At 42.9% G+C, this 26,122-nt stretch overlaps 1 protein-coding gene across 7 annotated transcripts in view; it reads left to right on the plus strand.

The window, feature by feature from the left end:
* ST6GAL2 (ST6 beta-galactoside alpha-2,6-sialyltransferase 2) overlaps positions 1 to 26,122 on the plus strand; it is an 81,414-nt gene that overhangs the window by 46,308 nt on the left and 8,984 nt on the right. For 6 of the 7 annotated variants that reach the window (XM_070479053.1, XM_070479048.1, XM_020886013.2 and 3 more), the window contains exon 6: positions 13,455 to 18,180. The exons of the other annotated variant lie outside the window; for it this stretch is intronic. In XM_070479053.1, the coding sequence (XP_070335154.1) occupies positions 13,455 to 13,708 (254 nt within the window). In that variant the 3' untranslated portion in view covers positions 13,709 to 18,180. Of the gene's footprint in view, positions 1 to 13,454; positions 18,181 to 26,122 lie in introns of those variants that run through there. 7 annotated transcript variants of the gene reach the window in all.

Genomic DNA, 26,122 nt, shown 5'->3' on the forward strand with positions numbered 1-26,122 from the left:
TAAATGGGCTAAAAAATTGATTTTCAAGTATTAGTCATGCGTTACATGATTTTACTTAATATAGTAGATGCTTGTTAAATTATTATTTTATTACATGAAATGCAAATTTCCAAACCACTTTTTTTTTTACCATTTAAGTAACCCATTTTGTTGAGCTGCTATTATGAATATTGTCTTTGACTTTTTTTAAATTAATTTTTATTGGAGTACAGTTGCTTTACAGCCTTAGTTTCTACCATACAACAAAGTGAATCAGCTATACATATACATATGTCCCCTCTTTTTTGGATTTCCTTCCCATTTTCTTCCCATTCGCCACAGTTCCCTGTGTTACACAGTAGGTTCTCATTAGTTATCGATTTTATAAATAGTATCAATAGTACATGTATTCCAATTTCCCAATTCATCTCATCCCCATAGAAACCACATTTTAATTACAGATATCTTCTGGAAATGTCACTTAAAATGTCATTTTTGCTCCTTCAGTAATCTCAAGTACAGTTTTCATAATTTTCCATCTTATGATGAATTTATGGAGAAACCACAGAATAACTACTACATTTCCATTAGACCAGCACATTCAATACCCTTAATTTTTCACCCTCACCCCTCATTCAGAAACATGTTTTGCAGGGTTTATTGGATAGTCTCAGAAATTTCTCTTTTACCTGACATGTGAATTATGTTCAAGTGTTACCTGAAATTGATGAGAGCCTGTATTTTTTCCATCACTTGCATTAGGTTCTATTTATGTCCATAGCTTATTTTGCCCCATGTTAAAAAGATACATTCATCAAGGAGAAAATTCTATTATCGTTAACAATTTGGAGTATCATTTTAATATTTTGCCAGGTGCAAAGTAAGATAATTTGGTGTGATCACAATTAAAGTCTAAATGATTAAGTTCTGTTAGACTCTAACACATCAAACACATCTATGTATCTGAAAAGTAAAGGTTTGGGTTTCTTTTTTTTTTTTTTTTAGTTGCACTGAGCTGGGTCTTTGTTGCAGAGTATGGACTCTCTAGTTGTGGAGTGGGCTTAGTTGTTTATGTGGGCTCTTAGTTCCCCACGCAAGTGCTGAACCAGCGTCCCCTGCATTGGAAGGCAGATTGTCAACCACTAGACACCAGAGAAGCCCCAAAAGTAGAGTTTTTATCGGAGAACCTTGTTTATTCAGAATTTGTGGTCATCTGAACATAACATGCAAACATGCAGGTGGAAGTTCGCTTCTTATCCAGGTTTTGGAAAAATAAATAAGTATACATACTGCTTGTTAAGCTGAGTCATAGACTATGACATTTTATTAAGACCAGTGGAAATGCTTTTTAATTGGTTAGATAATTATTTTGAAATATACAATATTTTAAAACCTGTAATTTGGCAAATGAATGGCTCTTGAGTCATAATTGCCCAGAAAAATTTGCACTTTTTTTTCTTCAAGTGAATCCCTACTCATTTGTAAAACCTGGCCAAAAAACTTAACATGAATTATGTTAAAGGATTTTTAGGAACTGGCTGCATACCCATTTGATTGGTTTGGAAAAATACATTAAAAAGTGTCTAAATATTGATCCACTTGTCAAAAAGTCTGGCTCCATACTGAAAGCAGTAAAATTTTATTAGTGCTGAAAGCAGTTCCTTTTGCATAGTCCATAAATGAAATTATGTAACATAAAAGTTCCTTAAGTGATTTTTCTAAAAATTCTTTACTGAATAAGATAGCATGAGATGATTTGTATTCATTTTTGCTCTGGGGGTAATCCTGAGCAGTCCTAAGAAAGGAAATGAAAAAAAAATTTTTAGTGTAGCCAGATGTGAATTCCCCATATGGGTCTGGCTTAGGGGAACGATGAGGAACAATGTGATGCTGTGAGTTTATACACACAGGGTGTCTGTGCAGACAGGCTGCAGCCCCGCTGGCCTGCCTGCTGACCACCAGGGACCTCTGCCTGCAGGGTTGACCCGTGGCTGGCTTCTGGGAGCCTCCCTTCTGACAGGGTGGGTCACTGTGCCCAGATGCTCATGCAGCAGTGGGGCCTCTCCCCAGCACCTGCTTCCTTCTGGAGTCTGGACGGTCTAAGCCAAACCTGTAGTAAATCACTGACTCTGCTGGATCCTGTAGGTCCCTCTGGCAAGTCATCAAACCCGGAGGCAGGCTGGGGAACTCAGACCCAGTCCCTCATCAGCATAACGCAGAGACAATGTCTGCGGACCACGTGTTGTTGGTGTTGACGTCACCATGGTGATAGAGCAGCATCACCGCAGGTCAGAAGAGATGCTGCTGGCAGTGCAGGCATTTGTCTCAGTCCATAGTGAAGACACTCTCTTCAAGTCATCCTCGGGATGGTAGGTCATGGGCCTGCCACCTGTTTTTTTTTTTTTTTTTTTTAATGTAAACATTCGTTCTTTACTTTTTTTTTAAGATTTATGTATTTATTTTTTGGCTGTGTTGGGTCTTCATTGCTGCACTGAGGCTTTTTCTAGTTGCAACGAGCAGGAGCTAGTCTCTAGTTGTGGCACTCGGGCTTCTCATTGCGGCAGCTTCTCTTGTTGCTGCTCATAGGCTTTAGTTGTGGCACACAGGCTTAGTTGCCCCACAGTATGTGGGATCTTCCTGGACCAGGAATCGAACCTGTGTCCCTTACATTGGCAGGCAGATTCTTAACCACTAGACCACCAGGGTAACCCCTACTTTTTTTTTCTTAAATAAGTCCCAGTCCTCAGCCTGTGCCCAGTTTAATACAGAGTGAGTTTAACTGAAGAGGCTTCCAACAGTGCCTATCGGCCTGGTCCCTCCCTGTGTGGTCCCAACCCCACCTCCTGCAGTCTTTCCCCCTCACACCCCATCTCCCAACTCGAGCCCCCAGCTGTGCCAGGGCACACACTCCAGACATCGTGGTCTACCCATTTCCTCTTTGCAACACATACAGAAGTTTCATTTCAGGATTTTGTGTGTGGCTAAGTACTCTGAACTCCTGGGAAAAGTGATGTGCAGATTTAACCATGTTTAATAATGATGTTCAGTATTTATTATATGGCAGAGTTTAAATTTAAACTCAAGTTATCTGTAATATCGGCTTGGTAAATTAAAAAGCAGAGTATACATATGCTAAATGAAATGACCAAGATGTCTGAAAAAATTTTAAATAATTAAAAATATTCTCCACTTGGTTTTCTAAATCTTGTCAACCCTTCACATGTACCCTACAAGTTGCAAACTGATTTTTCCCTCCCTTTAAAGGTGTTGCCCTAACAATTTGATGTCAGCACTACAACTGGCTATCATTTAAACACTTGGGGCAGAATCAGCTCTAACTTAAATTTTAGAATGCTCTGGACCAAGGCTCATGGTTACAGAAACTCATAAGTTCATATGTGTGTGTGTGTTAGTCGTTCAGTCATGTCCAGCTCTTTTGTGACCCCATGGACTATAGCCTGCCAGGCTCCTCTGTCCATGGAATTCTCCAGGCAAGAATATTGCAGTGGGTTGCTATTCCTTTCTCCAGGGGATCTTCCAGACCCAGGGATTGAACCTGGGTCTCCTGCATTGCAGGAGGATTGTTTACCACCTGAGCTACCAGGGAAGCAAGTTCATACAAGAACACAAAATGAGATGCAAAAACCAGGAGGAAGAATGCAGATAACTCAAGATAAGGACCCTACTTCCAAACCTCTGTCGGCCTTCAGTTGGGATAACCATGAAATACCTAGCAAATTTCTGTATTTCTGAAGCTCTAAGAGTTGTTTTAAAATATATTTATATATGACGACACTGGTCCTTGGTTCTCTCTGGCTCTACCTGGATCTGGGTCACATTGTGGGGGCTCATGGAAGGGTGAGGCGAGGAGGGAGCCAGCAGAGCTGGGAGGAAGGAGGGGGACTGAGCTGGACTTGATGTTTCCACATAGCTCTTGGGAACAGCTTGACTTCCTAGACCCGACCTGAAGAATGTCTGCGTCTCCTGTGAGGAGCAGCATTTACTCGCAGCCGCAAGCAGCTTTGTGGCTGTCAAGGCACGTCCTGATGTCTTCTGAACAGGACACCGGGTCCTCTCTGTCATCCTGTCTCCCCTCCCCCTACCCCCAAGTGGTGCCTACAGATTCAGCCCTCACCTCCCCCAGGAACCTTTCTCTGCATCCCCAAGCCCTTCCCGCTGCTCCCCCAGGCCCTCGTGCTGGACTTTCCCCAGTTGTGAGCATTTTCATGCTGCAAACACAGTTGATTACTTAGAAATATGCTTATCCTCTTCAGACCAGCCTTGTCTGTAACAGGAACTCACTGTGTGATTTCATGTCTTTTTCATAACAAGGATTATCCTTTCCTAAAAGGGAGAAGGAAATGGCAACCTACTCCAGTATTCTTGCCTAGAGAATCCCATGGACCAAGGAGCCTGGCAGGCTATAGTCCATAAGGTCACAGAGTCAGACACGACTGAGCGACTTACACATTCACATACATAATTTTAAGTTTAAAAGGTGTTAATACATCACTTTTCGGCCTTTCAGCTAAGATAAAGTGTAAAGAGTGTTAGCAGAGGTGGTGGGGAAAATAGCAGAGCTCGGAAAATAATGCTCTTTAGCACAGATCCAGATGAGACTTCCTCTATGATGATGCAGTTTTATAGCTATTTGAAATATTAAAAATAAAAAAGAAATCAAAGAAACTTTAATATGGATAGTTCCAGTGAGAAAAACACTTTTAATATGAATCTTGAACTCTTTATCTCCATCTCTTTCCTTTTAATGATTTTATAATAATTTTTTTTTTTAATGTTACACGCATTTCTTTGTTACATCACAGTCCTCCTGTTGTAAATCAGGTGGACCTGGGTGTGGAATGAGATAAGTATATTCAGACTTGGGGATATAGGTCTGGCCCCAATTGTCCTCTGCTTAAGTTTGATTGCTTGGTCTTTTCTTCTCTCATTCCTGGGTCCCCAGTGGTCAGCTGGATGGGTGAATGTGTAATAGCATTGTGTCTTAGCATGGCCCTGGTCTGCAGACCTCACACATGCCACTCACTGGAAGCTAGAATCACAAGGTGAAGCCGACAAGTCAGGAGACACAGAGCAGGTATTTCCTGCCCCAATTGTGACCCTCCACCCTATCTAAAGATGTCCCCCCTCCATTACTTCTCCTTAAGAAAGTAGGTCATATAGGACTCAGGGAACTCAAACTCTGTGATAACCTAGAGGGGTGGAATGGGAAGGAAGGTGGGAGAGGTTCAAGAGGGAGGGGACATATATATACTTATGGCTGAATCATGGTGATGTTGAGCAGAAACCAACACAATTCTTTTTTTTTTTTCCATTTATTTTTATTAATTGGAGGCTAATTACTTTACATCATTGCAGTGGTTTCTGTCATACATTGAAATGAATTAGCCATGGATTTACATGTATTCCCCATCCCGGTCCCCCCTCCCACCTCCCTCTCCACCCGATCCCTCTGGGTCTTCCCAGTGCACCAGGCCCCAGCACTTATCTCATGCACCCAACCTGGGCTGGTGATCTGTTTCACCCTAGATAATATACATGTTTCGATGCTGTTCTCTTGAAACATCCCACCCTCGCCTTCTCCCAGAGTCCACAAGTCTGTTCTATACATCTGAGTCTCTTTTTCTGTTTTGCATATAGGGTTATCGTTACCATCTTTCTAAATTCCATATATATGTGTTAGTATACTGTAATGGTCTTTATCTTTCTGGCTTACTTCACTCTGTATAATGGGCTCCAGTTTCATCCACCTCATTAGAACTGATTCAAATGAATTCTTTTTAATGGCTGAGTAATATTCCATGGTGTATATGTACCACAGCTTCCTCATCCATTCGTCTGCTGATGGGCATCTAGGTTGCTTCCATGTCCTGACTATTATAAACAGAGCTGTGATGAACATTGGGGTGCAGGTGTCTCTTTCAGATCTGGTTTCCTCGGTGTGTATGCCCAGAAGTGGGATTGCTGGGTCATATGGCAGTTCTATTTCCAGCTTTTTAAGAAATCTCCACACTGTTTTCCATAGTGGCTATGATAATTTGCATTCCCACCAACAGTGTCAGAGGGTTCCCTTTTCTCCACACCCTCTCCAGCATTTATTGCTTGTAGACTTTTGGATAGCAGCCATCCTGACTGGCATGTAATGGCACCTCATTGTGGTTTTGATTTGCATTTCTCTGATAATGAGTGATGTTTAGCATCTTTTCATGTGTTTTTGTGCCATGTGTATGTCCTCCTTGGAGAAATGTCTGTTTAGTTCTTTGACCCATTTTTTGATTAGGTCATTTATTTTTCTGGAGTTGAGCTGGAGGAGTTGCTTGCATATTTTTGAGATTAATCCTTTGTCTGTTGCTTCGTTTGCTATTATTTTCTCCCAATCTGAGGGCTGTCTTTTCACCTTGCTTATAGTTTCCTTTGTTGTGCAAAAGCTTTTAAGTTTCATTAGGTCCCATTTGTTTATTTTTGCCTTTGTTTCTAAAATTCTGGGATGTGGGTCATAGAGGATCCTGCTGTGATTTATGTCGGAGAGTGTTTTGCCTATGTTCTCCTCTAGGAGTTTTATAGTTTCTGGTCTTATGTTTAGATCTTTAATCCATTTTGAGTTTATTTTTGTGTATGGTGTTAGAAAGTGTTCTAGTTTCATTCTTTTACAGGTGGTTGACCAGTTTTCCCAGCACCACTTGTTAAAGAGGTTGTCTTTTATCCATTGTATATCCTTGCCTCCTTTGTCGAAGATAAGGTGACCATAGGTTCGTGGATTTATCTCTGGGCTTTCTATTCTGTTCCATTGATCTATATTTCTGTCTTTGTGCCAGTACCATACTGTCTTGATGATTGTGGCTTTGTAGTATAGTCTGAAGTCAGGCAGCTTGATTCCTCCAGTTCCATTCTTCTTTCTCAAGGTTACTTTGGCTATTCGAGGTTTTTTGTATTTCCATACAAATTGTGAAATTATTTTTTTTCTGGTTCTGTGAAAAAATACCATTGGTAGTTTGATAAGGGATTGCCTTGAATCTGTAGATTGCTTTGGGCACTATAGTCATTTTCACAATATTGGTTCTTCCAATCCATGAACACGGTATATTTCTCCATCTGTTTGTGTCCTCTTTGATTTCTTTCATCAGTGTTTTATAGTTTTCTATGTATAGGTCTTTTGTTTCTTTAGGTAGATATACTCCTAAGTATTTTATTCTTTTTGTTGCAATGGTGAATGGTATTGTTTCCTTAATTTCTCTTTCTGTTTTCTCATTGTTAGTGTATAGGAATGCAAGAGATTTCTGTGTGTTAATTTTATATCCTGCAACTTTACTGTATTCATTGATTAGCTCTAGTAATTTTCTGGTAGAGTCTTTGGGGTTTTCTATGTAGAGGATCATGTCATCTGCAAACAGAGAGAGTTTCACTTCTTCTTTTCCTATCTGGATTCCTTTTACTTCTTTTTCTGCCCTGATTGCTGTGGCCAACACTTCCAAAACTATGTTGAATAGTAATGGTGAGAGTGGGCACCCTTGTCTTGTTCCTGATTTCAGGGGAAATGCTTTCAATTTTTCACCATTGAGGGTGATGCTTGCTGTGGGTTTGTCATATATAGCTTTTATTATGTTGAGGTATGTTCCTTCTATTCCTGCTTTCTGGAGAGTTTTAATCATAAAGGGATGTTGAATTTTGTCAAAGGCTTTTTCTGCATCTATTGAGATAATCATATGGTTTTTTATCTTTCAATTTGTTAATGTGGTGTATTACATTGATTGATTTGCAGATATTAAAGAATCCTTGCATTCTTTGGATAAAACCCACTTGGTCATGGTGTATGATTTTTTTAATATGTTGTTGGATTCTGTTTGCTAGAATTTTGTTAAGGATTTTTGCATCTATGTTCATCAGTGATATTGGCCTGTAGTTTTCTTTTTTTGTGGCATCTTTGTCTGGTTTTGGAATTAGGGTGATGGTGGCCTCATAGAATGAGTTTGGAAGTTTACCTTCTTCTGCAATTTTCTGTAAGAGTTTGAGTAAGATAGGTGTTAGCTCTTCCCTAAATTTTTGGTAGAATTCAGCTGTGAAGCCATCTGGTCCTGGGCTTTTGTTTGCTGGAAGATTTCTGATTACAGTTTCGATTTCCTTGCTTGTGATGGGTTTGTTAAGATCTTCCATTTCTTCCTGGTTCAGTTTTGGAAAGTTATACTTCTCTAAGAACTTGTCCATTTCTTCCAAGTTGTCCATTTTATTGGCATAGAGCTGCTGGCAGTAGTCTCTTATGATCCTTTGTATTTCAGTGTTGTCTGTTGTGATCTCTCCATTTTTGTTTCTAATTTTGTTAATTTGGTTCTTCTCCCTTTGTTTCTAAATGAGTCTTGCTAATGGTTTGTCAATTTTGTTTATTTTTTCAAAAAACCAGCTTTTAGCTTTGTTGATTTTTGCTATGGTCTCTTTAGTTTCTTTTGCATTTATTTCTGCCCTAATTTTTAAGATTTCTTTCCTTCTACTAACCCTGGGGTTCTTCATTTCTTCCTCCTCTAGTTGCTTTAGGTGTAGAGTTAGGTTATTTATTTGACTTTTTTCTCATTTCTTGAGGTAGGCCTGTAATGCTATGAATCTTCCCCTTAGCACTGCTTTTACAGTGTCCCATAGGTTTTGTGTTGTTGTGTTTTCATTTTCATTCATTTCTATGCATATTTTGATTTCTTTTTTGATTTCTTCTATGATTTGTTGGTTATTGACAGAAGCGTGTTGTTTAGCCTCCATATGTTTGAATTTTTAATAATTTTTTTCCTGTAATTGAGATCTAATCTTACTGCACTGTGATCAGAAAAGATGACTGGAATGATTTCAGTTTTTTTGAATTTACCAAGACTAGATTTATGGCCCAGGATGTGATCTATTCTGGAGAAGGTTCCGTGTGCACTTGAGAAAAAGGTGAAGTTGATTGTTTTGGGGTGAAACGTCCTATAGATGTCAATTAGGTCTAGCTGGTCCATTGTGTCCTTTAAAGTTTGTGTTTCCTTGTTCATTTTCTGTTTAGTTGATCTCTCCATAGTTGTGAGTGGGGTATTAAAGTCCCCTACTATTATTGTGTTACTATTAATTTCCTCTTTCATACTCGTTAGCGTTTGCCTTACATATTGTGGTGCTCCTATGTTGGGTGCATATATATTTATAATTGTTATATCTTCTTCTTGGATTGATCCTTTGATCATTATGTAGTGTCCATCTTTGTCTCTTTTCACAGCCTTTATTTGAAAGTCTATTTTATCTGATATGAGTATTGTGACTCCTGCTTTCTTTTGGTCTCCGTTTGCGTGGAATATTTTTTTCCAGCCTTCACTTTTAGTCTGTATGTGTCCCTTGTTTTGAGGTGGGTCTCTTGTAGACAGCATATATAGGGGTCTTCCTTTTGTATCCATTCAGCCAGCCTTTGTCTTTTGGTTGGGGCATTCAATGCATTTACATTTAAGGTAATTATTGATAGGTATGGTCCCGTTGCCATTTATTTTGTTGTTTGGGGTTCACGTTTATACCACCTTTCTGTGTTTCCTGTCTAGAGAAGATCCTTTAGTATTTGTTGAAAAGCTGGTTTGGAGGTGCTGAATTCTCTCAGCTTTTGCTTGTCTGTAAAGCTTTTGAGTTCTCCTTCATATCTGAATGAGATCCTTGCTGGGTAGAGTAATCTAGGTTGTAGGTTATTCTCTTTCATTGCTTTAAGTATGTCCTGCCTTTCCCTTCTGGCCTGAAGGGTTCCTATTGATAGATCAGCTGTTATCCTTATGGGAATCCTTTGTGTGATATTTGTTGTTTCTCCTTTGCTGCTTTTAATATTTGTTCTTTGTGTTTGATCTTTGTTAATTTGATTAATATGTGTCTTGGGGTGTTTTGCTTTGGGTTTATCCTGTTTGGGACTCTCTGGGTGTCTTGGACTTGGGTGGCTATTTCCTTCCCCATTTTAGGGAAGTTTTCAGCTATTATCTCCTCGAGTATTTTCTCATGGCCTTTCTTTTTGTCTTCTTCTTCTGGGACTCCTATGATTCGAATGTTGGGGCGTTTCACATTGTCCCAGAGGTCCCTGAGGTTGTCCTCATTTCTTTTGATTCTTTTTTCTTTTTTCCTCTCTGTTTCATTTATTTCCACCATTTTATCTTCTAACTCACTTATCCTATCTTCTGTCTCTGTTATTCTACTCATGGTTCCCTCCAGAGTGTTTTTGATCTCATTTATTTCATTATTAATTTTTAATTGACTTTTTTAAATTTCTTCTAGGTCCTTGTTAAACATTTCTTGCATCTTCTCAATCTTTGTCGCCAGGCTATTTATTTGTAACTCCATTTTGTTTTCAAGATTTTGGACCATTTTTATTATCATTATTCTAAATTCTTTTTCAGGTAGATTCCCTATTTCCTCCTCTTTTGTTTGACTTGGTGGGCTTTTTTCATGTTCCTTTACCTGTTGGGTATTTCTCTGCTTTTTCATCTTGTTTAGATTGCTGTGTCTGGAGTGGGCTTTCTGTATTCTTGTGGTCTGTGGTTCCTTTTTATTGTAGAGGTTTCACCCAGTGGGTGGGGTTGGACGATTGGTTTGTCAAGGTTTCCTGGTTAGGGAAGCTTGTGTCAGCGTTCTGGTGCGTGGAATTGGATTTCTTCTCTCTGGAGTGCAATGGAGTGTCCAGTAATGAGTTTCGCGATGGGTCTATGTGTTAGGTGTGACTTTGGACAGCCTGTATGTTGACACTCAGGTCTATGTTCCTGCGTTGCTAAAGAATTTGCGTGGTATGTCTTGTACTGGAGCTTATTGGCTCTTGGGTGGTGGTTGGTTTTGGTGTAGGTATGGAGGCTTTTGGATGGTCTCTTATTCCTTAATGTTCTGTGTAGTCAGGAGTTTTCTGGTTTTCTCAGGTTTTGGGCTTAAGTCTCCTGCCTCTGGATTTCAGTTTTATTCTTCCAATAGTCTCAAGACTTCTCCAACTATACAGCAGTGATAATAAAACTTCTAGGTTAATGGTGAAAAGATTCTCCACCGTGAGAGACAACCAGAGAGGTTCACAGAGTTACATGAAGAATAGGAGAGGGAGGAAGGAGATAGAGGTGAGCAGGAGGAGAAAAAGGGGACTCAAGAGGAGAGAGACAGATCTCCGCAGTTATCTGTTCCCAAAGTGTTCTCCGTAGCCCACACACCCGCAGAGATTCACAGAGTTGGATTGGGAAGAGGAAGGGGAAAGGAGGAAATAGAGGTGTTCTGAGGTAGAAAACAGAGAGTCAAAAGTGGGAGAGTAATCACCACACTCCTGAATAGAAATGGGAACTGAATATTGGATTCTTAAATGTCTAAAATTTATATCACATACTGAAAAACAAAGATTAAAAATCTAGTGTAGAGGTTAGACTCTTTGAAATACAATATTTAAAAACAAAAACACACAAAAAATTTAGAAATGTATATGAAGTTTGGTTTAAAAATAGGTTTCTCTCTCTCTTTTTTTTGGCAAGGTTATAGTGAAATGAAAATGAAAATTAAGGAATAATAGAGGAGTATTAGAGGACTTTAAAAGGAAATAGGAGAGAAAAACAAGAAAAAGAAAAAAAAAGAAAAAAAATTTTTTTCCCTAATTAAAAAAAATCGTAAAAATATATGAAAATGAAAGTTGAGGAGTAATGGGGGAGTAATAGGGAATTTTAAAAGAAAATAAAAGAGAAAAAATAACAAAGAAAAAAAAGAAAGAAAAAAAATTTTTTTTAATTAAAAAAAAAAATACATATATATCTAGGAATTTCTCTGGAGTTGTTGAGGTCAGTGTAGGTTCAGTTCAATTTCAGAGAGCTCCTCTTTCGAGCTTACACTTCTCGATATCTATAGGCCCCTTCCAGTGTAGTCAGTGTTACCTTCAGGGACTTTAATCTGTTGCACCGGTCCTTTCTGAAGCGGTTCCCTGTTTATTTGGCTTCTATGTGCCGTCTCTTCGGTGTCTAATTTCCGCCCTGATACAGGCGGGCGGAGGTGATCTCTTATTTAGGTTCGCTAGTTCAGTTCAGTCCTGCTACAGGGAGGGCGGGGCGCTGCAGACAGATGCCGCTCTGTGTGGATAGCACTCACCGTGTTCCGGCCACACTGGGTTTGCCCCGCTCACGGGTGTCTGTGCTTTCCCCGTCTACACTGCTCAGGCTCCTGGCTGCTCTATATGGAGCGGGCCCTGCGTTGAGTGCAGTTCCAGTTTTCGGGTACTCCACAAAAGCGCGGATTCAGTTGTGCCTGCGTTTTGTGCCTTTCCCGGCCTGAGCGGTTCAAGCAGCCAGAGGCTTGGGCGCACTCTCCCCGGGTGCAGCACACCTTTTCCCTCCGCGGCGAGCGGCTCAGGCAGCCAGAGGCTTGGGCGCAATCTCCCCGGGTAAGGCGCACTTTTTCCCTCCGCGGCACCAGCGCGCGCCGCCAGTCAGGTCTCAGGAAGACTTTAGATAGGAACCAGGGGCCTGTTTGCAGTGTGGGAGGGGGTGGCTTCTCAGGGGCTGAGTTTGCCCTTTTCCCCTCCCCCCTGCCTCCTACCTCCAGCGGGGATGGGCCGGCTCTTCTCTGGAGTTTCTCAGTCCCTTTGTTTTTCGAACCGCCGGCAGTGTATTCGGCCGGTTAATTTTGACCCTTGCTATTCCACAGTTTAAAAAAGCTCCCTCCGATTGCTCTCAGGGTCTTCAGGCCGGTCCTTACCCTAAGCAATGCCGCTCGCTCCTCTCCATTCCGCTCCCGCTTGTTGCTGGCGGGTACGGGCGTCTGGGGTACTTTTCTGCTGGGGGTTGCTTTTAGGCATGTAATCTGTGGGCCTTGTTTAATTTTTCCTCCCAGTTAGATTGCCGAAAACTTCCCCCAGTCCCGCCAGTGCGAGGGTTTCCTGGTGATTGGAAACTTCCTCTATTAAGACTCCCTTCCCGGGACAGGTCTCCGTCCGTAGCTCTTTTGACTCCCTTTTTATCTTTTATATTTTGTCCTACCTCCCTTCGAAGACAATGGGCTGCTTTTCTGGGTGCCTGATGTCCTCTGCTAGCGATCAGAAGTTGTTTTGTGAAATTTGCTCAGCGTTCAAATGTTCTTTCGATGAATTTGTAGGGGAGAAAGGGGTCTCCCCGTCCTATACCTCCGCCATCTTGGCTCCTCCCCAACACAATTCTGTAAAGCAAATTATCCTTCATTTAAAAAATAAATTTAAAATTTTAAAAAAGAAAGTAGGTCATATAGTCATTCAACAAATATGGATCCTTAACTACACCAGTACTGTGCATGCCACTAATGACAAGAAGATGGATAAGTGACCCAGCCCTCACCCTCAAATCCTCTGCTCTCTGGTGGGAAGGACTCTAAACATATGGTTAGGACAGAGAGACACATAGACAAGGAAGAAATGATTGTGGAATTCGCCACCCTTGAGGACTGATGCCTCCCCCTCCCCCAGTTGCTCATGGCTTTGCTTCCCCCTCCCCCACCAGGCATCCTGCTGATGATGAACCTGTGTGGCGAGGTGCACGTGTATGAATACGTCCCGTCAGTGCGGCAGACAGACCTGTGTCACTACCACGAGCCCTACCATGACGCCGCCTGCACACTGGGCGCCTACCACCCGCTGCTCTACGAGAAGCTGCTGGTACAGCGGCTCAACGTGGGCGCCCAGGGCGACCTGCATCGCAAAGGCAAGGTCGTGCTGCCCGGGTTGCAGGCTGTGCGCTGCCCACCAGGTGCTTGAGGGGCCGGCCGGGCTCTGCATCCCAGAGATGCTGGGAGGCACCCTGGAGGCCGTGTGACCTCGGGTCTGTAGCTGTGACTTTGTGCTGACCAAGGGGATCCTTCCCTTTGTAAGCCATTGAGTGTGTCCGACTGTTCAGAACATAGAAATGGAATTCAAAGAAGCAGACTCCAGAAAGATACAAAAGAAAAATTTTCAAGGATAGCTAGGGGAAAAAAAAATAATGTGTAAGAAATGGGTAAATAGCTCCAGAATGTTGGTCTTTCCTTTCAGCTGACACACCTGACGGGTGACGTGGTTTGTACCTGGTAGCACCCTCGCTTCAGGGCAGTACCTGTCACATCTGCTGTGTCATTTATATGTCATGTGTCGTGAAACAGCCCAGACTTGATGACGAACGTCTGGATTATCACTCAGACCTGTTTATAGGAACAGCAGACCCCACAGGCTATCCTGTGAGGTGTTTTCTCCACCTCTGCTCCCAGCTGCCACCGAAGGCTTTGCAGTTTGTGCATCAGGACACGTTTCTAAAACCATGAAGCACCCTTCCTGGATAGTCCAAGAAGAAGCCAGCCCCAGATAGCACCCAGGGAGGCACTCTGCACTCCTGCAGTGCGTGTTTCCTTGCTTGACTAGAATCCCCAGGCGCGCAGGAACATCGCCAGCAGGTGCACATAGAAGGGGCAGCAGGTGGCCGTGGGCAGGACGCCCCAGGCCCCGGCTTTTCTGGCCTCCGCACCCGCCAGCCCTCCACACAGCCTGTGTGTCTACACACTGACAATCAGGACGTCCCCATGGTGGTGGTGTTGGGGGGGGTCCTTCCAGCCAAGAGCTTTCCCCCTGTGCTTCTGGAGCTGCACACTTGCCTTTTCCATGTGTTTTCCTCACAGGTTCATATCATCTGTTGGGATCCTGACAGTGATACCCTGACTTCCGCTACTCTTCCTACAGTCAGATGGTTAGGAATCCCACCATCACCTTCACAGATCTGTTGTACGTCAGTAACATAACAAAGCCATATAATTAAATACATTTGCGTGAAAGCACTGCTCTTAACAACAACAAAAAAAGTATATGATTCAGAGGGAAAGACAGTGAGAGGGGAGAGTCAGCCCAGTGTGTTAGCTGTAGCAGCTCATTTTGTTGTAACCTCAATTTTTGTCACAAAAGCACCAAAAAAAAAAATTTTTTCCCATACATGTAGTAAAACAGAAACATTATGAAATACCTTAGTTCAACATACAATTTCAATCTATACCCAACACCTGTCTCAGCTGTCCAGTTACAACTTCTTGGCCAGAACAGTCACAGCTTCATTAAATGTGTTTCTCCACAAGTGTGTGAACATCAGGAAAGTTTAGTACAGAAGGTTTTTTTGTTTCAGGATTTTTTTTTTTTTCTTGAGCAAGAATGGTTGACAGAAACTGGCCTCTCTGGTCAGTCTACCCAGCAGAAATCGGGCCAGGTTCCAGACATCTCCTATGGCTTATTGCCACAGTGAATTTGGGGTCATTGAAAAGCTTTGATTGTGACAATATCCACTATAAACCTACTGTGAGAGTCTCGCTTCCAGATTTATGATAAGGGATGGATAATTCTGTCCAGTCTGCCAACTAATATCCAAGCAGACATGAGTAGGCCACTTTTCTCCCTCGTTTCCTGAAGGGACACAGCCCTGTGCAGTGTCCAGTGAGTCCCGACGCTGGGAAGTGGCTGGTGCAGGGTGACCGGTCCAGTCACCCTGGGCCCTCCCCGGACCGTGCAGGCTCTGACCTCAGATGCCCATGACACTGAAGTTTCTTCACTCACCTTCCTACTGGGTTCCCCTCTGGGCCCCCTTGTGTCCAGAACAGCCCCTTCTGCTGGCATGAGTTACTGGGCAGAAGGAAATTTGCTGGCGGGTCAGCATAGATATTCAAGTTCAGAAGCCCCAGAAAACACTTCAGAGGCCTCCAAATACACTTTGTTGTAACCCATGCACTTTTAAAATGTACTTTTAGCTCACAGAGGTTATAAGACTGAAGAGGATAAAGAAAATTTAAAGATTTTGGATTAATTATGGCCTTAAAGACTGTTGGGAAGCAGGGTCTGTTAAAAACAACGTGGTACAAGTATTCATACATTGCAGGCTGGGCATTCTTCTGCTTAAGAGTTTAAGTTGTTTAGCTCCTTGAAACTATTAGGCAGTTATAGTTGATGTGTTGACTCTTCACATCTGCAGACCGTGATTAAGCCCTCAAAATACACACATTGCAATAAGCAGCCAGCCTCTCCATGAAGGAATTAAAGGAAATGGTGCCCGCTGCATTGCTTTCAGACTTCACCTCTTCCAGACCTTCCACCCTTGCTGTAAAGAGATATCCATAAACTGAGGCCGTTAGGTGGTCCTTTCTTCTCTCTCAGGACTGAAGGAGGTCACTCTGCGTCACTTCTTCAGGTAACTTCACTCCATCTTTTGTTGTTGCTGTTGTCACACTGAAATGTTGACCAGAAATGACAGCTCACTCACGTCCAGGCCCCAGGTCCTCCCCTTGAGGCTGTTCAGCCCTTCCCCAGGTATGAAGGGAGGGTCTAATAGGTAGGGCATCCTCACTGTCCCCAGGGATGCCAGTGCTGGCCCTGTGCATCACCTTAAGGGCGAAGAGCCCACAGGTGGACAGGAAGGAGGTACATAAGTACCCTCCTCCGATAGGGCTGGCGAGGGGCTTTGGTTCAACTTTGGTCCCAGGGTCTGTCATTGTCCACAGTATGCAGGCCTCAGGGAACCCCAGCCCCGCCCTCCGACATGTCCCACACCCTCCTTTAATCAACCCTGGGCTCCCCAGTAATCGTCATCACAGTAGCTGTAGCATCTAGACAAAGCCATGCTGAAGTAATGATCAGCCTTCTCAAAGCTGGGAAATGAAAGTAAGTGTTTAAAGCCACCCGGGGTCACTCTGTTACATGACCATGAGCCAGTTCCTTCTGGTGGAACAGATTAATTCCTGATGTTGTGGGCTGTCCCTTAGGGGCAGGAACACTCACAGCCACAGAATTAATTAGGTCCAGTCTGGCCGTGTGGAGTGGGCTCAGGATCACGTGAGGGATGGTAGGTGATGGAGGATTTTATGTGCACAGATGATGTCATGATGAAAGCACTCTCTCCAGCCTTTCTCTTAGAGATCAAGGCACCATGCGTGGTTGAGGCTGGTGGCCAAAGGGACCCAGTCCCACTGATGCTTAACTATGGGGAGAGGCAGAGCCAGGAGGTAGGGTGATGACCAAGAAACACGTGGCTGAGTGCACAGGCCACATAGTGTCTGAATATATTCAACCAGATTCCCTGTGTCGACTTCTCACTTTCTGATTGTTTAGGACTCTTACCCAGAGGTTCCACAGCCAATGAGGGCATGTATGTAGAAATTCAGTGCTTAGGGAAAGTGTGCCTGAGTTCACACTTGTGTGTTATACTCCAGATATTTCCATCATGAAATTATTCTGCATGTGTCTGTGTGTCTGTCTCTCAGGCATTATTTATACCATTGGTAAATGAAAGATATTAATCTGTTGAGGGAATAAATTATAAGTTCTGATTCTTGCTTTATTAAGTAGCTGAAGCCTTTTAGTAAGAAGAAATCCAGAAATTTCTCTATGACCTCAGGCTAATGGAATTTAAGAAATGAAAGATACTGGTATAGTTCTGATTCTTGTTATAACAAGTGTGCATGTAGATATAGTTATATAATTGTATATATACGTATCTACACACATGGTTGCTTTTAAACTGTTTTTTTTTTTTCATCAAACTTTATTTCTAAAACTTTGACAATAAATTTTTTTAATTATGCAAACACCAGTTTTTTAAGAAAAGTAAGCAAATGTTATATGTCTTTCTGTGAAACAAAAAAATCCAGTTTTCCCATGCACTCATATTTCACACCTTCTGGCTACATTAAAAAATATGGCAGAAATATTTACAAGGTGCTCTGAGGGTAGAAATACAACCTAAAGTTTATGTCCTCTTCAGAAACCTAATTGAAGTCTGATCTTTGATAGGAAGTTGATCTAGAATTCACGGTTTTTGCAAGATTAGGGGAAGAAATGCTTATTTGGTTCTATGGAAAACAGTCTCCTAGCTTAGGTTTCACACAAATTAACTGCATCAGAACTGTTAAAACCTAACATTTATGACACCACACATCATGTTATATTCTAGATAAAAATCCTTGTGAAATTTTTCTTGGAAAAAAAATCCTTGAAAACCAGTCAACTTTTTTAACAGCTTTGGGAATTTTTTTGTATGATACTTTTTAAAATGAAATGTGTACTCTTCAAAATGAATTAAGGCTTGAGGTTTTCCAGGAGTCACCTTTTAAACGTGTTTGTACACAGTTTAACACTTCGATATTTTCTAGTTTGGTTTTGTATATTTTTATGTGTACACAATGTACAGACTTTTTTCCCTGTAAATAAAACATGTTTTCATTTGTCTAGATGTGTCTCTGTTTTAATTTGTAGAAGTTGCACAAAATAATGAATGAGGGGCAAAATCATAAGGCGTCTCAAGAAAAAAAATGGCACAGAGCTGAGATCTAATGGGAAGATTGTAAAAGGAGTAAGAACAGCAAGACTTCCTTCTCTGAACCTGGACACACCCGGCCTGAAACAGAGGTAGAGCCAGTGGTCCTCACCAGAGGGTTACCTGCCAGACCAGGAGAATGGGCGTGGACATCCAGGGGAGTGACAGCCCTAGGCACTCCATGCCATGCTCAGGAAACCCCAAGTGCACAGAATCTGGCAGGAGGGAAGCCCTCCAGCACAAAAGGCAAAATTAGGCAGATGGGTCCTAATGTTACTTATAGGCCAGCACGTTGGTTACTTTATTGTCACCAGTGTGACAGAGCTTTTAGTCTTAGAGACTACAAATAAGGACTTCCCAGGTGACTCAGTGGTAAAGAACCTGTCTGCCAATGCAGGAAACGTAGGAGACGCAGGTTCGATCCCTGGGTCGGGAAGATTCACTGGAGGAGGGCATGGCAGTCCACTCCAGTATTCTTGCCTGGAGAATCCCATGGACACCGGAGCCTGGTGGGCTACGGTCCATGGGGTTGCAAAGAGTTAGACACAGCTAAGCAACTTAGGATGCATGCACACACGACAAATGAATGATTAGAGGGAGGCCTAGAGACAGTGCAGTCACCTTACCCACTACTATGTCACCTTATCCTTAGTGTCTTTGCCCTTTCCTCATGAAGGGAAATCGGTTAGGAAGGAAATTCCCAGAGATTTTCTGGTTAGAATGGGAAGGAATCCTGGAGGGGAATTGTCCAGGGTTGGCTGTGAGGACTGACGTGAGCAGTCAGGGGGCCCTGAATTCCCTCCGAGTGATGTGCTGAGTCACAGGGGACCCACACTGTAGCTCGCCATCAGTTTTCTTCCCCCACAAGATGCAAGATGCCAGCTTGCAGGTCATTGAAATGCAGGCCCAATTCGGGAAGATTAGAGCTGGGGCCCTGCAAGGATGCTGAGATGAGGCAACCCAGGACAAAGATGAAGCCAAAGAGCAGGGAGCAGGAGGCCAACTCCACCTGCCTCAGGCTAGAGGTGCCAAGGGAGACAGCCCTGGGTGCTCCGTGCTGTGCTTACAAAACCCCAGGTGTACAGAATCCAGCAGGAGGGAAGCCCTCTGGCAGCAAACTTCCGCTGACCCCTCATCTGAGCAGGGGTAGGCAAACTGCAGCCTGCAGCCTCCTTTTGTCAGTAAAGTTTTTATTGGGCTGTACCACACTCATGTGTTGACGTCTTAGCCATGGCTGCTCCATACAGAAACGAGTAGTTGCTCCAGAGACCTAATAGCCGCCAATCCTAAAATATGTATTATCTGGTCCTTTACAGAAAGGATCTGTGGAGTCTCAATTTTAGATAAAAAATACAAGAGCTCGTTAGGCAAGCATTGTGTTAATGGCGGGCAAGTGGTCCTCCCAAACCACCTTCTAAAGTAGTTATAATATTAGCTTCAGGAATATTGGAATTACAGAGGTTAATTCACCAGCCTGCAACCCCACAGCCAGGAAGTGACAGAGTCCAACTTGCAGTCCCCGTCTGACTCAAAGCCTCTGCTTGGAACTCTTAGGTCAGGCTTTCTTTTTCTTTTCAATATTTATATATTTATTTGGTTGCCCTGGTTCCTAGTTGTGGCATGCTCACAGAGTGTGAAGCCTCAGTTACTGGCGTGTGGGATCTAGTTCCTTGACTAGGGATCGAAACTGGGCCCCCTGCACCGGGAGCGTGGAGTCTTAAGCCACTGGACCACCAGGGAAGTCCTGTGTCAGGCTTTTTAGAGACTTCTCTCCCTGAGACACTACTCTGCTGCTCAAATACCCCCCAAACTCCTCACCCACCCTGTGGGCTCAACTCTGGAGCCTCATTTTGCTTGAATATTTTGAGAAATTGTGCTTTGAAATTTATGGAGAGAACAGTTCCCTAAATCCCTGAACTGCGTGTGTCAAGTGCAATTTCTACTTCCTGATTAGCAGCCCGCCTCTGTGTTTATCACAGCCCAGTGGAAGGAGTAGGTCTCATATGCTAAGAGAAAGCCAACATCCCATAAACTCCCCCAAACACATACACAGCTCCCATCCTAACTCCTTGGTGTTGTGCTGGAGAAACCACCCTGAAGAATGAGACACTATGTGTGAAATGATCCACAAAAGTCAAAGGAACAGAAAAATCAATGGATATAAGGGGAATTTGTAGAGACTAGAAGGCAAAATAACTTAACAAAAATGAGAAATCTGGGGGTGAGAGGGAAGCTGAAGAGGGAAGGGATATATGTTATATGTATAGCTGATTCACTTTACTGTACAGCAGGAGCTAACACAACATTGTAAAGCAATTATACTGCAATAAAAAGAAATAGAAAACTGGTATGCTGCAGGAGCAAGATCTAATCCAAGCTTCTAGTCCCTCAGCCTTTGTTCACTTTGTTGTGCTGCTTCAGTGTTACTGGCCTCCCCACCCACCTCTGAGCTACTAGGCCCACTAGACCACTGCACTTGATGGCTGCTGTTGTTATTGTTTAGTGACTAAGTCGTGTCCGACTCTTTGTGACCCCTTGACTGTAGCCCACCAGGCTCCTCAGTATACTTGCTTCTCCAGGCAAGAACACTGGAGTAGGTTGCCATTTCCTTCTCCAGGGGATCTTCCTGACCCAGGGATAGAAACCACGTCTCCCGCATTGTCAAGCAGATTCTTTAGCATCTGAGCCACTAGTGAAGACCTTTATGTCATACATAAACACATACATGACTTAAAAATAATTTCAAGTGCCCAAATAATTAGAACTGGTGACTATCTCTGCATGGTGAGAAAATGAGGAGTTTATCTTATCCTGATACTTTATGTATTTTTGAAAGATCTATAAACATAACAACAAAAAACAAATTTTAACAATATTCAGGAGATCTTGTGGTCTAGTGGGATGAGATGAGCTTCGACAGTGTGGCTGGTCAGAGAAGAGAACCCCTCTCCTGTTTTGCTTTACTCATTTAATAGATCCAGATGTGGTGGGGATCAGAACCCCCAGATGCTCACTGCTATACAGGCAAGTTCAGCACCCAGCACCCTGTAATGTCACCACCAATACCACGGGATCATGTTATTGATGAGAAAGGCCAGGTCAGTGCCTACCTTCCCACTAGCTAGGCAACCTTAAGTACAGCATTTATTTTCTCTGACGTTTGTTTCCTCATGTGCAAAAAAAGAGGTCATAACAGCACCTACTCATTGAGTTATTGCAATGATTAATTTAGACAGTGTGTGTAAATTATTTAGCACAGGGTCTGACAGCTAATGAAATGAATCGTTGCTGGTCTTGTTATTATTTTTATATTTTGATCTCCTCAGTCTAATATATCTAAATAATTAATAGAAGAGGACATTCACGGATGCTAAACAGAGCAGATGGTTGCTTTTTCACAAACGTTTCAGACATTTAAGTTTTAAAGTAAAATGAAACTATGTCTTTGTGGGGATGATTTGTTTTCAAGTCTCTCTAAACAAAATGCAGCGGGAATCCTCCTCTTGCATGAAATAAGGAAGCCCCGGTAAATATGAAAGAAAATTTTTTTCTTCTTCTCCCACCTACAGAGGATCTGTGCCTGCTGTAAGGAGATCTGCATTGTATTGCCCCCGGGAAGGAGCTAATCACCTCTCAGCGATGCTGGTCAGAATCTGCACAAACTTTCACTAAACAGAATAAATTGGCAAACAGGGAAGTGTTGTCAATAGCTCGGTTCCTATTTATTTCCTCTTTTTCATGGCTTTCGGCTCTCTTTGAACATTTGCCCTGATGGTATAGCAGGTATCTGCAGAGCAAGTGCTGCAAAGCAAGCTGAAAGTAGCGAAAGAGGAAGTATTAGTCGCTCAGACATGCTGGCCTACAAGAAACATCAGGTCCTATTGGCCTAACACCATCCATCAGATGTGGGGATGAGGTGAACCATCCAGTCTGGGTGACTCCGCGGCTGCATGTAGCCCTGGAACCACCCAGGAGAAGCCAGCAGGGGAACCGGCCAATGGACCTGCAGAGTGGGAGGAACGGCACATCGCTTCTGCTTTGAGCCTTTACACCCTGGTGACTCAGTGGTGAAGAATCTGCCTGCAATGCAGGAGACCCAGGTTCAATCCCTTTGTGTCCAAGTAGGGGAGTGTGGGCTCAAGTCTGAGTGTGGTCCAGGGGACATGAGGGGCAGTGGCTGGAGGTACTATGACTGAGCAAGACTCTTAGGGCCTTGGGGATGGGATGGGGACAGAACCCCTCCCCCACATCTTCTGCTGCAGCTCCACTCTGAAGTACATAGATGGCAGTATTTGATGCACATTTCCTGAGCTGTTTTGCAGATATAAAGAAAACCACCCTCTCCACCAAGTAGAAGGTGTTAACTACTTGAGACCCTGAACATACAGCCCAGGCCTCCTATAGTCTAAGGACTGACGATGTTCACCCTGTGACACCACCTACAGCTTCCCCATCAGCGAATCAGAGGATTGTGCGTGAGCTGATCACACACCCTGAAACCCACTCCCCTACCTGCTTTTAAAAGGGTTTTGCTGAAACCCTTCAGGCACTTTGGGGGAGCTAGGGGCTTTTTAGGGCATGAACTACCCTTCTGCTTGTAGGGCCCTGCAACAAACCTTCCTCTGCTCCAAATTCCAATGTTTCCATTTGTTTAGCCTCACTGTGTGGGGGCACACAGACTTGCACTAACACAAGTTTGGGATGCTGTCCAAGGTTTTGATGTATGTGGTGAACCAGCCATCAGTATGTGGTGCTTTCTCATCATTGGCCAAAATAAGTAGATCTAAGGTGAAAATGAACCGTATGAAAAGGCAAAAAGATATGACACTGAAACATGAACTCCCCAGGTCAGTAGGTGTCCAATATGCTACTGGAGATCAGTGGAGAAATGACTCCAGAAAGAATGAAGGGATGGAGCCAAAGCAAAAACAACACCCAGTTGTGAATGGGACTAGTGATAGAAGCAGGATTCGATGCTGTAAAGAACAATATTGCATAGGAACCTGAAATGTTAAGTCCATGAATCAAGGCAAATTGGAAGTTGTCAAACAGGAGATGACAAGAGTGAACATCAACATTCTAGGAATCAGTGAACTAAGATGGACTAGAATGGGTGAATTTAACTCAGATGACCATTGTATATACTACTGTGGGCAGGAATCCCTTAGAAAAAATGGAGTAGACATCATAGTAAACAAAAGAGTCCGAAATGCAGTACTTGGATGCAATCTCAAAAATGACAGAATGATCTCTGTTCATTTCCAAGGCAAACCATTCAATATCTTGGTAATTCAAGTCTATGCCCTGACCAGTAATGCCAAAAAAGCTGAAGTTGAACAGTTCTATGAAGACCTACAAGACCTTCTGGAACTAACACCCAAAAGAGATGTCCTTTTCATTATAGGGGACTGGAATGCAAAAGTAGGAAGTCAAGAAACACCTGGAGTAACAGGCAAATTTGGCCTTAGAGTATGGAATGAAGCAGGGCAAAGGCTAATAGAGTTCTGCCAAGAGAATGCCCTGGTGATAGCAAACACCCTCTTCCAACAACACAAGAGAAGACTCTACACATGGACATCACCAGACGGTCAACACCAAAATCAGATTGATTGGATTCTTTGCAGCCAAAGATGGAGAAGCTCTATACAGTCAGCAAAAGAAGATTGGGAGCTGACTGTGGCTCAGATCATGAACTCCTTATTGCCAAACTCAGACTGAAATTGAAGAAAGTGGGCAAAACCACTGGACCATTCAGGTATGACCTAAATCAAATCCCTTATGACTATACAGCGGAAGTGAGAAATAGATTTAAGGGACTAGATCTGACAGAGTGCCTGATGAACTATAGATTGAGGTTCCTGACACTGTACAGAAGACAGGAATCAAGACCATCCCCAAGAAAAAAGAAATGCAAAAAAGCAAAATGGCTGTCCAAGGAGGCCTTACAAATAGCTGTGAAAAGACAGGAAGTGAAAAGCAAAGGAGAAAAGATATACCCATTTGAATGCAGAGCTCCAAAGAATAGTAAGGAGAGATAAGAAAGTCTTCCTCAGTGATCAATGCATGGGAAAGACTAGAGATCTCTTTTAAAAAATTAGAGATACCAAGGGAACATGTCATGCAAAGGTGGGCTCAATAAAGGACAGAAATGGTAGGGACCTAACAGAAGCAGAAGATATTAAGAAGAGGTGGCAAGAATACATAGAAGAACTGTACAAAAAAGATCTTCATGACCCAGATGATCACCATGGTGTGATCACTCACCTAGAGCCAGACATTCTGGAATGTGAAGTCAAGCAGGCCTTATGAAGCATCATTACAAGCAAAGCTAGTGGAGGTGATGGAATTCCAGTTGAGCTATTTCAAATCCTGAAAGATGATGCTGTTAAAGTGCTGCACTCAATATGCCAGCAAATATGGAAAACTCAGCAGTGGCCACAAGACTGGAAAAGGTCAGTTTTCATTCCAATCCCAAAGAAAGGCAATGCCAAAGAATGCTCAAACTACCACACAATTACACTCATCTCACATGCTAGCAAAGTAATGCTCCAAATTCTCTAAGCCAGGCTTCAGCAATATGTGAACTGTGAACTTCCAGATGTTCAAGCTGGTTTTAGAAAAGGCAGAGGAACCAGAGATCAAATTGCCAACATCTGGTGGATCATCAAAAAAGCAAGAGAGTTCCAGAAGAACATCTATTTCTGCTTTATTGACTATGCCAAAGCCTTTGACTGTGTGGATCACAATAAACTGTGGAAAATTCTGAAAGAGATGGATATACCAGACCACCTGACCTGCATCTTGAGAAACCTGTATACAGGTCAGGAAGCAACAGCTAGAACTGGACATGGAACAACAGAATGGTTCCAAATAGGAAAAGGAGTACATCAAGGCTGTATATTGTCTCCCTGCTTATTTAACTTCTATGCAGAGTACATCATGAGAAACGCTGGGCTGGAGGAAGCACAAGCTGGTATGAAGATTGCCAGGAGAAATGTCAATAACCTCAGATATGCAGATGACACCACCCTTATGGCAGAAAGTGAAGAAGAACTAAAGAGCCTCTTGATGAAAGTGAAAGAGGAGAGTGAAAAAGTTGGCTTAAAGCTCAACATTCAGAAAACTAAGATCATGGCATCTGGTCCCATCACTTCATGACAGATAGATGGGGAAACAGTGGAAACAGTGGCAGACTTTATTTTTCTGGGCTCCAAAATCACTGCAGACGGTGATTGCAGCCATGAAATTAAAAGACGCTTACTCCTTGGAAGGAAAGTTATGACCAACCTAGACAGCATATTAAAAAGCAGGGACATTACTTTGTCAACAAAGGTCCGTCTAGTCAAGGCTATGGTTTTTCCAGTGGTCATGTATGGATGTGAGAGTTGGACTATAAAGAAAGTTGAGTACCGAAGAATGGATGCTTTTGAACTGTGGCGTTAGAGAAGACTCTTGAGAGTCCCTTGGAGTGCCAGGAGATCCAACCAGTCCATCCTAAAGGAGATTAGTCCTGGGTATTCATTGGAAGGACTGATGTTGAAGCTGAAACTCCAATACTTTGGCCACCTGATGCGAAGAGCTGACTCACTGGAAAAGACCCTGATGCTGAGAAAGATTGAGGGCAGGAGGAGAAGGGGCTGACAGAGGATGAGATGGTTGGAGGGCATCATCGACTCGATGGACATGGATTTGGGTGGACTCCGGGAGTTGGTGATGGACAGGGAAACCTGGCGTGCTGTGGTTCATGGGGTCAAAAAGAGTCGGACACGACTGAGCGACTGAACTGAACTGAAGGTGAAAATGAGGGTACCCATCTTACAATCACGCCTCATGTCTGAGGCTAGCAGAATAGGCCA

The sequence above is a fragment of the Odocoileus virginianus genome, chromosome 2 (genome assembly GCF_023699985.2).
Source record: "Odocoileus virginianus isolate 20LAN1187 ecotype Illinois chromosome 2, Ovbor_1.2, whole genome shotgun sequence".
Lineage (NCBI taxonomy): Eukaryota > Metazoa > Chordata > Mammalia > Artiodactyla > Cervidae > Odocoileus > Odocoileus virginianus.